At 37.0% G+C, this 13,336-nt stretch overlaps 1 protein-coding gene across 3 annotated transcripts in view; it reads right to left on the minus strand.

Moving 5' to 3' along the window:
* Positions 1-13,336, minus strand: part of DNAH12 (dynein axonemal heavy chain 12) — a 217,664-nt gene that overhangs the window by 109,077 nt on the left and 95,251 nt on the right. For 2 of the 3 annotated variants that reach the window (XM_030307072.1, XM_032592325.1), the window contains 5 exons: positions 11,059-11,178; positions 8,834-9,022; positions 7,096-7,247; positions 2,264-2,402; positions 488-654 (listed from right to left, as the gene is read on the minus strand). In XM_030307072.1, the coding sequence (XP_030162932.1) occupies positions 488-654; positions 2,264-2,402; positions 7,096-7,247; positions 8,834-9,022; positions 11,059-11,178 (767 nt within the window). Of the gene's footprint in view, positions 1-487; positions 655-2,263; positions 2,403-7,095; positions 7,248-8,833; positions 9,023-11,058; positions 11,179-13,336 lie in introns of those variants that run through there. The other variant, XM_030307080.1, reaches the window with a different exon arrangement.

The following is a 13,336-nucleotide window of genomic DNA, read 5'->3' on the forward strand; positions in this document are numbered from 1 at the left end:
AAAACCAAAATGGTTTTGACAAATCTTTCTCAAAGATATGGCAGTCCTATCTCAAAGATATGGCAGTCACATAAAATACAGAAATTTAAAGCAGCAGAGGCATAGGGTGCTGATTATGGTTCCTTAGTTTGAAGCCTACCCACAAATTCTCAGCCCTGGGAGAATGGAACTTTGAAAGATGTAATCTGTAAGTTATTTTCAGTGACTGAAAATAATAGTTGAAAAGGAAAGAGTTTACTACATTATTGAATAAATACATTTCCAATACCGGATTACCCATCCCAGGAATCTAACTCACACGTTCAGAGGACAGAATGTCATCAAAAGGTATAGAAAAGTCTTCTAAAAATTTCTGTAGAGGAAAATCTAAGCAACCGTTTTTTCCCATAAATACTGAAAACATGTATTACTTTGATGTGAGTCAAATAGAAAAAGAGAACAAAAATGACTTTAGCATGGCTAATTAAAACTTCAGTTAAATAGTTACCAGTTCCCACAGTCAAAAAATTGTCGTAATAATTCAATAGGAGGTTGAGCTCCGTATTTCTCCAATGCAGGCATATTCATGTCATCTATAAAAATTACACACTTCTTTCCCATAGGTGGTCCAAAAACTCCTTTGCGTCTTTTATCCAATCTAGCCATAATAATATTCTAAAATATAAAGAAGAGTAGTATTTAAAGCCATACTTAACATTAGGGGGAAAAAAAAGAATTTACAGTCTAATTGTATAAGGAAATAATGACAAGAAGCACTCTTGTGTGTTTATATTTATTCATTTTTAGGGTGATATCAAACCTTATTATATTCAACATCAAAAAGCATTTACTGAAATCATTCTATGGGCTCAGAATTGTTACATACATACCTATTTATATATTTATATTGCACACAAATGCAAAATATTTTCCTCATTGGATACCCCAACATACCTATTAACTTTAACTTAATGTCTAAAAGCATGAATCTAAATTTATACGACTTTGAAATTAAGGGAATTCTATAGGCTTAAAACAACAGAAATGAGTCCCATAGGTCAGGTGAGAATGCACACACATGAATTTAGGCATGGATGATTAAAATGGTGACTAGAAAGGGTCTCATGCAGTACTTTAAACTTGGCACAAAGATGGGGATGCCCAGCTGCTAGGTTCCTGTCACCTATTGTCACCTAAGATCACACAAAAATCCACAGTTTGAAAGATCTTTCATGGACAGAGCTTCAGTAGGCAGTAAACACCCTTAGGGACCCTCTAGGAAAGTTTAAAAAGAACAGTTGAAATTTCTTGTTCTCTCTTTCTCTCCCCCGGTGTCTTCTGCAGTTAAGAAATCAACTGTGGCTTCTTCTGGTGCTTATAAAAAAGGATGACAAAGCTCAATAATTTAGCAATCATGCAAAAATGTTCCTTTGAATGTGGTTCCAACATTATTATGTTGGTGTCCTCTTATGTTTTCAAAATTTATTCGAGAGAGAGTGCACACATGTGTGCGTGAGCAAGGAAGGGGCAGAGAAAGCAGAAGAGAGAGAATCCCAAGCAGTCCCCACTAATGTCAGCACAGAGCCACATGTGGGGATCCATCCCAGGAACCATAAGATCATGATCTGAGCCAAAATCAAGAGTTGGTTGCTTAACCGACTGAGCCACCCAGGCGCCTCAACTGGGGTGCCTCTTATCCTTTGTTTTTAAATAGGCAAGTTTAAAATAAAAATCAATATTCAACCCCAAAATTTAATTAATACAGATGGGAACATAAATTTTTTAAAAATGCTCTCTTGAACTTTTGCCTTAAAACTTGTTTTTAAAACCTTACTTATAGGGGTGCCTGGGTGGCTCAGCCGATTAAGCAATTAAGCCCCTGACTTCCACTCAGGTCATGGAGCCCCACATCTGGCTCCCTGCTGTCAGCACAGAGCCCACTTAGGATCTTCTGTTCCCCTCTCTCTGTCCCTCCCCTGCTCCCACTTGTGCTCTTTCTCAAAAATAAATAAAAAATTAAAAAAAAAAAACAGAAACTTACTTATAATGCAAAAACCAAGAGTTCTTTAGTTTTACTTAAATTTATAGAAGATTTACACAGCTGCTCATAATTTATTATCAAATTGGTTTCCATACAACACCGAGTGCTCATCCCAAAAGATGCCCTCCTCTATACCCATCACCCACCCTCCCCTCCCTCCTACTCTTAATATACAATTTTAAGAACTAATCAAATAAGGTAAAAAAGTTCATTATTGACCCATGTTTCTGGCTTTAAACTAACCTGAACCTGGTTGGCACTGGTCCGTGCAGAGAAATTAATATAAAAAGGGAAATACTGGTCCTTTTCCAAGTGATTCATTAGTTTATCCTTCACATACACTGATTTTCCTGTACCGGTTGGACCCACAAAAAGCAATGGCCTTTATGAAAACAACGAACATATCATTTGAAAGGGAAAAAGACAGAATAACATTTTTACTGAAGAAGGCTGAAATTGGTTGCAAACTTAAATAATCAAATCACCTTCATCTAAAAATTCATGTTTTAATCATGTAAGACTGGAAAAAAGTGAGGACTGGCACACACTTCGTTTACTGTTACTGAGACTTTAATAGTATCAAACTATTATTTGGACAGATGTAACATTACTATATGCAAAACCACTCATAAACAAGTAATAACATGCTTTGCTTTTCAGAAAAGAAAGCTAAAGCTTGTCTCCTCAGAAAAGGGATGTATTTTTGTACTTTCAGTTGGAGGTACGGGCAAGGGGGTGCAATGTTGAAGAGACTAATAAGGTGAGACATTAAGACAGGATTAGGCTGTTTCACAGTTAGTAAAAACTAGGTGACCATGAAGTCTAAAGCTAATAGTGATATATACCTCTTAACTGGATTTTAGAATCTAAAATAGCATTTTAGAATAGCCTTTAGAAACATTTGTCTAAAGCGCCACGTCAGGCTCTGTGCTGACAGCTCAGAGCCTAGAGCCTGCTTCAGATTCTGTGTCTCCCTCTCTCTCTGACCCTCCCCCACTCACACTCTGTCTCTGTCTCTCTCTCAAGAATAAACATTAAAAAATTAAAAAAAAAAAAGAAACATTTGTCTAAAAGTAAACTCTAAGGAATTCTCAATTCAGTGGGGCCTCAAGCAGGGTTTCTCATTCTTTTTTTTATTTAATGTTTTATTTATTTTTGAGAGAGAGAGTGCAAGTGGGGAGGGGCAGAGAGATAGGAGAACAGAGGATCTGAAGCAGGCTCTGTGCTGACAACAGAGAGCTGGATGTGGGGCTCAAATCCATGAACCTGAGCCAAAGTCAGAAACTTAACTGACTAAGCTACCCAGAAGCCCCAGGGTTTCTCATTCTTGAGTGATCATAACTAATTTAAAAAGGAAAAAAAAATCCTATGAATTTATGTCCACAGAACTGTGGGGAATCACAGTGGAAATCTTGTTTAGAATTAAAAATTAAATACCGACACTCTGAGTGATAATTTGGCACCCCACAATACATAAAGACAAACACAAGGATGGATGCTAAAGCTGAGAAGCAGTGTCCTGTTGTACACGGTCATCTAAGGGACCCAAATTATGCTAATATTAATTTTAAAAATTATCACTGAAGCACCATAAAATTAAAGTTCTTTTAGAACTACAGTGGCCCATACAGGCACAAGAACAGACACTCCGATCAATGGAACAGAATAGAGAACCCAGAAATGGACCCACAAACATATGGCCAACTAATCTTTGACAAAGCAGGAAAGAATATCCAATGGAATAAAGACAGCCTCTTCAGCAAGTGGTGCTGGGAAAACTGGACAGTGACACGCAGAAGAATGAACCTGGACCACTTTCTTACACCATACACAAAAATAAACTCAAAATGGATGAAAGACCTCAGTGTAAGACAGGAAGCCATCAAAATCCTTGAGGAGAAAGCAGGCAAAACCTCTTTGACCTTGGCTGCAGCAACTTCTTACTCAACATGTCTCCAGAGGCAAGGGAAACAAAAGCAAAAATGAACTATTGGGATCTCATCAAAATAAAAAGCTTCTACACAGTGAAGGAAAAATCAGCAAAACTAAAAGGCAACCAACAGAATGGGAGAAGATATTTGCAAATGACATATCAGATAAAGGGTTAGTATCTAAATCTATCAAGAACTTCTCAAACTCAACACCCAAAACACAAATAGTCCAGTGAAGAAATGGGCAGAAGACATGAATAGACATTTCTCCAAAGAAGACATCCAGATGGCCAACCGACACATGAAAAAATGCTCAACATCACTCATCATCTGGGAAATACAAATCAAAACCACAAGGAGATACCACCTCACACCTGTCAGAATGGCTAACATTAACAACTCAGGCAACAACAGATGTTGGTGAGGATGCGGAGAAAGAGGATCTCTTTTGTGCTGCTGGTGGAAATGCAAACTGGTGCAGCCACTCTGGAAAACAGTATGGAAGTTCCTCAAAAAATTAAAAATAAAACTACCCTATGACCCAGGAGTTCCACTACTAGGAATTTACCCAAAGGATACAGGAATGCTGATTCATAGGGTCACACATACCCCAATGTTTACAGCACTGCTATCAACAATAGCCAAAGTATGGAAAGAGCCCAAATGTCTATCAATGGATGAATGGATAAAGAAGATGTGATATATATATATATATATATATATATATATACACACACACACACACACACACACACACACACACACACGATGGAGTATTACTCAGCAATCAAAAAGAATGAAATCTTGCCATTTGCAACTACGTGGATGAAACTAGAGGCTATTATGCTAAGCAAAATAAGTCAGTCAGAGAAAGAGAAATATCATATGACTTCACTCATATAAGGACTTTAAGATACAAAACAGATGAACATAATGGAAGGGAAGCAAAAATAATATAAAAACAGGGAGGGGGACAAAAACATAAAAGACTCTTAAATATGGAAAACAGAGGGTTGCTGGAGGGGTTGTGGGAAGGGAGACAGGCTAAAAGGGCAAGGGGCATTAAGGAATCTACTCCAGAAATCATTGTTACACTATATGCTAACTTGGATGTAAATTAAAAAAATAAATTAAATAGAAATTAGAAAAAAAAAAAAAAAAGAACTATGGTGGCCCCTGAAACTTCATCTACATGTTTCAGTCTGAGTAACACTTGCCTTATAGACAACTATTTGTTAAAAAAATTTTTTTAATAAAATCCTGTTCTTGGGGCACCTGGGTGACTCAGTTGGTTGAGCATCTGACTTCTGCTCAGGTCATGATCTCGCAGTTTGTGAGTTTGTGTCCCACCTCGGGCTCCATGCTGACAGCTCAGAGCCTCGAGCCTGCTTTGTATTCTGTGCCTCCCTCGCTCTCTGCCCCTCCCCTGCTCATGCTCTGTCTCTCAAAAATAAACAAACATTAAAAAAATTAAAAAATAAATAAAATAAAATACTGTTCTTAACTTGGGGCCCAGGACCAATGGAAGAAATTCCTAGCGTTCAGAGAATCTGTGAACTTGGATGACAAAAAAGTTGTATCTTTGCTTTTACTATCCTTAACTAAAATGGAGCGATTGTATCAATAGTACCTGTGTCTTTGTCACCAATAGAAATCACAGATAATATTCTAAATATTACAATGGTTACAGATATCTCAAAAATATCACTTATGCTTATTACTTCTTCAAAATTGTGATGGGCATCAGACTCACTGCTAGATCATCGATCTTAATGTGTCAACAAACATGAATTACACAAACATAGGTCAAATTTGTTCAATATTTTAGTAAATGTATTTCAATATGTCCTTTCCTTCACAATTTTGTATTTGTATGTATTCATTTAAAAGCATTATTCTAAAAAATAATAAAAACATTTTTAAAAAGCATTATTCTGACAAATGGTTCATGGCACAAAAGGGGAAAATAATTCTTATACTAGGATATCCCCAGAATTGGCAAGTGCCTTCCGTTCCTTTTTCTTTTCAATATTAGCCTCTACGTGTAAAATTTTAACAAATAAGCACTGAGTAATGTATAGAAGTTTTGAATCACTATATTGTAAACCTGAAACTAACGTATAACACTGTATGTTAACTATACTGGATTAAAAAAATTTGTAATCTAATAATAGAAATAATGTACCTCACGGGCTATTTTTTTCTGTTTTTTCTTTAATTAAAAAGATAAAACTGTCACAAAATTCACGTAAAAACAGGTTCTTCATCAAAAACAAATAAACCATGACATTCATGCACACTATGTAAGCTTGTCTCATTTAAATAGCATCAATGATAAATTATGCCTAATGTTTTAAAAGAAAAATAACTACAGAAATGTTATTAAGAAAGTTGGTATGGGGGTGCCTGGGTGGCGCAGTCGGTTAAGCGTCTGACTTCAGCCAGGTCACGATCTCGCGGTCCGTGGGTTCGAGCCCCGCGTCGGGCTCTGGGCTGATGGCTCAGAGCCTGGAGCCTGTTTCCGATTCTGTGTCTCCCTCTCTCTCTGCCCCTCCCCCGTTCATGCTCTGTCTCTCTCTGTCCCAAAAATAAATAAAAAATGTTGAAAAAAAAATTAAAAAAAAAAAAAAAAGAAAGAAAGTTGGTATGAATATGCCTACAGTACAGACTAGACTTTTGATCAGTTTCCTGTCCTCTTCTTTGATGGGCTCTTCTGATTTAAGTCTGAGATCTCCACGTTCATCTTAAGCTATGAAGAACTGGCATAGGACATACTTGAAAAATTCTAAGTGGGAGGCTGTGGATCATAGTGTGTCTGATACTCAGGAGCATATCGAACTTGTGAGTAGAATGCATGCCTTTCACCAACTGCAACTGACTTTTAGTCTGCTGTTACAAATACAAGAAATATAAAGTGGTTTATGAGGCAACAAATATGGCGGGTAATTTTCTGGAGTAGGCAGGAGAAAAACCTGGATTCTAGGTTTACCACTAGTAACAGAGGTCACTGCTAGCATGTCAATTAGTCCCTGGGGGTCTCCATTATCTGAAAATGGATTACCTTTAAGTTTACTTCAAAAATCCTATGATCCTATTAGAATGGCACTGTTATATTTAAAATGCATTTTCATAAGAGTTTCTTACTTTGCATAGGTAATACTCAAATCCATTAGAAATGTATATCTAATTGTGTCCATTGTAGGGACTATTATATCTTGAATCTTGACATGTTTTTCTCCTAGATAAGCACTTTTAATTAATTCATTCCAGTGGACCCAGCGACCTCGGTTTTTCAACTACAAGAGAACATAAGTTTTAAAATAGAATCATGCACTTGATATCTGAAAGTCTCTTTTTTTTTTTTTTCAACGTTTTTTATTTATTTTTGGGACAGAGAGAGACAGAGCATGAACGGGGGAGGGGCAGAGAGAGAGGGAGACACAGAATCGGAAACAGGCTCCAGGCTCCGAGCCATCAGCCCAGAGCCTGACGCGGGGCTCGAACTCCCGGACCGCGAGATCGTGACCTGGCTGAAGTCGGACGCTTAACCGACTGCGCCACCCAGGCGCCCCTGAAAGTCTCTTTTTAACATACTGTTATCATATTCGCTTTTAAAAACCCTAGTCTATCATAATAATAAAAACTTTCTGTAGGAATAATTCATCTAAAATAACATATATGACATTTTATAGTCATGAAGTAGATTAATCAGCACCTATGAATCCACCACCCTATTTAAGAAACACAGATTTATCTTTGGATTAATTATCCCCCTGCTTCAGTGGTATGGCTGGCATTGAAAAATCTTTTCCTGTTTTCTAGCAAATTGTGTCTGGATGGTGGTAATTTTCCAAGTTTGAGTGTATATGTCTTTAGTAATTCATATTCTTATTTTTTTTAGGTTTTAGCTTTTATTTTTATCAAAGTTACATATACACATATTTTAGAGTTAAAACTTTTACAAAGGTTAAGAAAAAGAGCAGTTTCCCACTTTCGTTTTCTCCTCTCCAGTAGCAACTACCTTTGCCTCTTTAAGCTGGACATTTTGGGATTCACCTCCAACTCAAAGAATCTAATTGTGTGATCATCTCTTGATTTTTTAGTTTTAGAGATTTTTTTTTTTTACTTCCCACTATGACTAATGAAGATAAAACACACACTCTCTCTCTCTCTCTCTCTCTGGCCATATTCTTAAAATTCTATATTAGCATGGTGTTGGGGAAAGATTTCCACACTAGTAGTCAGGAGAGCTGGATTCGAGTCCTGGCTCTGCTAGCCACTCACCTTTCTAGGCATGCTTCTCTATCTATAAATCCCGAGATTTAGTTAAAGTTGTAACAAAGCCCTCCACAGATCGTATGTCTCTGAAGTAAAATTTGCATGAATCAAATGATTATTCAGGTGCTTGCTGTTTAAAAGAATCTTTTTGCAAATTATTATTTTTTAATGTCCATTTATCCTTGAGAGAGGAAGAGAGAGAGCAAGTGTGTGGGGAAGGGGCAGAGAGAGAGAGAGAGAGAGAAAGAATCCCAAGCAGGCTCCACACTGTGAGCACAGAGTCTGATGTGGGGCTCAAACTCATGACCTGTGAGATCATGACCTGAGCCAAAATCAAGAGTCAGACACTTAACTGACTGAGCCACCCAGGCAACCTGTAAATTATTATTTTTTAGTGGAGAAAATATATTTAACTTAAATCTGAAATTATAAAATATCCTTAAAGAAAGTTATCTACACTGTCCACAAGTTAAAGGAGGAGAAGCTAAAGAGAAGGGACTAAAACACCAACCACAGGGGTCAAAACAACTGGGAACCCAGTTTTGCCTGCTGACCCAAGACTTTGTGTTTTGTAACTTACCATGCCAAGTATTTTATATCATACCTCATACATGTAGTCATAGACCAGGCCTTTTTCATCAAAGTGGCATTCCCATTTACCCACAGAGTCTGGCACCGGGTTGTTTACGTCTCTTCCCATTATGATTAACCGTAGGAAGGTGTCAAAAACAATCCGACCCTCTGTATCACAACTCCCTCCAATGGACCAAATCAAAGAAAATACGAAGGAAGCCTGTTGGTTAAAAAATTGTTTTAATTTAAACTAATAATTTAAAATAAATTTCTCACAAATTAACTAAAATTTTACATATTAAGGAGGCCTGGTTAACATATTTAGAAAGGGTCAGATGTCCAGGTAAAGTGGAATGGAGCACAGTTAAGTCACAGAGAGCGTTATTTCTCTAGCACTATCTATCTAAATTTAAAATGTCCATGCCAAGTGATCTAGGAATTTCTCTTTTAGGAGTTTATCCTTGAATATATTACCACCTGTCAAAATGATGTATACATAAGAATATTTACTGCAGCACTGCTGGTGACAGCCAAAGATAAGGAGCGACCCAAATGTTCTTCAATAGGGCTCTATTTAATTGGATTATGCTATGCATATTGGAATACACGCAGCTGTTTAAAAAGGTAACTCGATAAGTATATGGATATGGGACAATCTCTAAGGTATATTGTGAGAAAAGGTACAAATCTGCATGTATAGTATGTTAACATGTGTAAAACATGTATTCACATAAAAGAGAGTATGGATCAAATACCTCAGCAGGCTACTTAAGGCAGGTAATGGTATTTGCCTTGAGAATGGCTAGGGCACTAGTATGGATAGAAAACCTGCTTTTGCCTTTTGAATTTTACTCTAGGTACATGCCTTATCTAGTTTAAAAAATCTATCAAATTTATATATATTTTCAAGAGAAAAATTCTAACCAGGTATCAATTTATAGTAGTCTTTTTTTTTTTTTTGAGGGGGAGGCAGAGGGAGAGGGAGAGGAGGCAGGGGGAGGGAGGGAGGGGAGGGAGGGAGGGAGAGAGAGAGAGAGAGGGAGAGAGAGAGAGAGAATATATCTTAAGTAGTCTCCATACTCAGCACAGAGCCAGACTTGGGGCCAGATCTCACGAATGTGAGATCACGACCCGAGCCAAAATAGATCCTTAACTGACTGAGCCACCCAGGCACCCCAATTTATTTTAGTCTTTAAAAATGATTCTAAACCATTAAAAAAAATAGAGGGAATTTAGGCTTACCAACAGAATAAAACTTTTAAAAAATGTGTATATATATATATATATATATATATATATATATATATATATGCACACACACATACACATATATACACATATACATATATACATATACATATACATATATACCATGAAGGTTATACAGGTGAGCTATTCATAAAATACTTTTAATTTATAAGCAGGTAACATTGATAGGTATGGAACAATATTAAAAACTAGTTCTGTAAAAGGCAGTTCCAAACTTTGGGAGACAAAAGGGGATACAAATAAATTATGCTTCAAACATGTCTGTTCTATTTCTTCTAATAAAGGTGAAAGGAGAGGAGGAAAGGAGGGGATGCTGAGCAGGAAACCCTGGAATGTGAGGTGACTGAGGTAGAAGATTTTCTGTGGCAACGAGGTGAAGGGAAAGCAATGGAAGGGAACCACTCTTACCACAGAGCAGAAGAGAAGGTAGACTCAGTAAAGAAGATGAAGGTATTTCCAAATAAGGTGCCAGATGGTAAGAAAGCACAGAGCAGGGAAGAGAACAAAACCTATTCCCTTTGGCTCCCTCAGAGTCCTGTTCTCTGGCCTTCTCTGACTCCTCCCTAACTACGTTCTCTATGGATCCTGCTGGCCTCACCCCCACTAGTTGGATGCCTATTTCTGGTCTCTTAGAACCAGCTTGTAGCAGCCTACATCCTGGCTTCACCTTAAGACAAAATTAATTCACTAAATTGATACTGGATTAGTATTAAGTCACCATATTAAGTGTTTATCAAATTATGATCTTTCATAAGAATAGGATAGTTTGGGTTCATTTGGGCATATGTTACTTTCTTTAAAATGTTTTTTTTTTTTTTTTTAGTTGGAATACCAGGTCAGGGCAACTTCATTATTATCTTCAGTTATTCTTTCGGTGCTCACCAAAAAAATAGTTCTGGATCTTATAATGCCTTCCTCAGTACAATGATCATTTCCAGAGGCACATTTGATTCTGTGAATAAAAATCCCATTAAGTATAAAACCTACCATAATCCAAACACGAATATGTTTGCTTGTAGGATCATTTTCCAGCACGTCACAGAGTAGTACTTCAAAGAGGCGTGTAAGAGATACAACCACATTGCTATCACTTGTAGGAATCAGTTCCTGCAAAGTGAAAAGGATAAAATACTTTGCCTTCATCTTACTTGGAGAATAAAAAATGATAAATAATTCATTTAAAAATTCCTCACACCAGTCAAAATAAGTAGTATCAAAAAGGATAAGAAATGACAAGTGTTGGCAAGAATGTGGGGAAAAGGGAACCCTTACACACTGTTGGTAAGAATGTAACCTGGTGTAACTGCTCTGGAAAACAGCGTGGAGGTTCCTGAAAAAATTAAAAATAGAACTATCATCTGATCCATTAATTCCACTTCTGGGTATTTACCCAAAGGAAATGAAAACACCAATTCAAAAAGCACAGCTATGTTTATTGCAGTATTGTTTACAATAGACAAGAAATGGAAGCAACCCAAGTGTCCAGATGAATGGAAGATGTGTGGGATATATACAATGGAGTGTTACTCAGCCATGAAAAGGAATCAAATCTTGCCATTTGCAACAACATGGATGGACCTACAGGGTAGTATACTAAATGAAATAAGCCAGACAGAAAAAGACAAATGATTTCACTCATATGTGGACTCTTAAAAAACAAATGAACAAACAACAACAAGATAGAAACACTTCATTGAATGTAGAGAAAAAACCGGTGGTTGCTAGAGCGGAAGGGGGTGGGAGGGTAGGCAAAACAGTGAAGGGGATTAAAAATAATACAATCAAAACTGATAAAAGTACATATGGTTTTTATAATATTTAAACAGTAAAGAATTTAAACTGTAGGCATGATAAAAACATCTCTCAGAGATCTTAGCTTATCCTATTACACAATTGTACATAATATACTCTTATTCTAAATTCTCTGAGAAATGAAATCTAGACACTATAAGAAAATAAAGTGTTCTCAGGGTAGCAGAAATGAAGTCTCTAACAGCCATTCATTCATTTTTTTCAACAAATATTTATGAAAAACATACTATACCTATATATCAAGCTAGGAGATATGCAAATAAAATGGAAGATCCCTGAAAAAGAGTGATATTGAAATTAAATAGACAAAAAATAATATGATGTAATAATGACGTGACAGAGGAAGTCCCAGGAAAGTGTGGGTGGGGGAAGACACTAGAGCACTTGGATTAGCCTAGATCCAGGGAATAGGATAAAAAGGGAAATTAGGAGAGGACTAATTCAAGGAAGGCTTCCCAGATAAAGGATTAGCTGAGCTAAATTTGGAAGGAAAATGTCAGTTAGCCAGGTGCAGAGGGGAAGGATATTCAAGGCAGGGGAACTACACATAGGCAGAAATGGAGGTGTAAGCAGACCTGGAGTGTTAGGAGGATTCCGTGGGATGTAAGAATAGAGTGTGAAAGAAGAATGACAAGAAGTAAGTCTTGAGAAGCAGACAGAGGTCACATCGTGAAAGGTTTTAAAGGCTGTGTGTAAGGATCTCCTGAGAAGAGGAAGAGGGTTCCAATGGAGGGTAAGTACGGGAGTTCACGGAAAGAATTTGTGTTTTGGAATCTTCATTCTGGTAGTAGGATATAGTCGGAACCAGAGCAGCTCTATTATATTGATTCAGGCAAGAAATTATGAAGGTCAGGACTGAGGCTACCATACAAGGAAGGAGGGATGGTCAGAGGAACCTGGATGGAAAGGAGAGGACAGATATAAAAGTTAGCAAGGACAGAAAAATCAATAGATCCTGGGGACTAACTAGAAGTGGCAACTATGGGAATAAATTATGAAAAAATCTATTATTCATGAGAAAGATGGAGCCTACTTTGTATTATTTGCAGCATATAGTATTAGAGTTTGTTTTTTGTTTTTGCTTTAGATTTTAAGTAATCTCTACACCCAATGTGAGGCTCGAACTCACAACCCCAAGACCAAGAGTTGCATGCTTCACCAACTGAAGCATTCGAGTTTTAAAATTTAAAAAACTGAAAAATGACTTTATATTTTCTCTATGAAGACACTGCACAAAATTTTCATAAAGTGGAATTCATTTTTTTCTTGTGCACAGAGTATTTTTCTTATCTCTAAAGTTATATTTTAGGATGAAAAAATCTACTGAAAACCCCATTTCCCTTCTCAATATCAATATATTAGCTTATGTGTAAGTAACTAATGTGTATGAGTGTATGTGTGTAGCAGGTTGAATCCCCGAAAAGAGAGGCCCATGTGCTAATCCCAGCAACCC

Source organism: Lynx canadensis, chromosome A2 (assembly GCF_007474595.2).
Source record: "Lynx canadensis isolate LIC74 chromosome A2, mLynCan4.pri.v2, whole genome shotgun sequence".
In the NCBI taxonomy this organism is placed as follows: Eukaryota; Metazoa; Chordata; class Mammalia; order Carnivora; family Felidae; genus Lynx; species Lynx canadensis.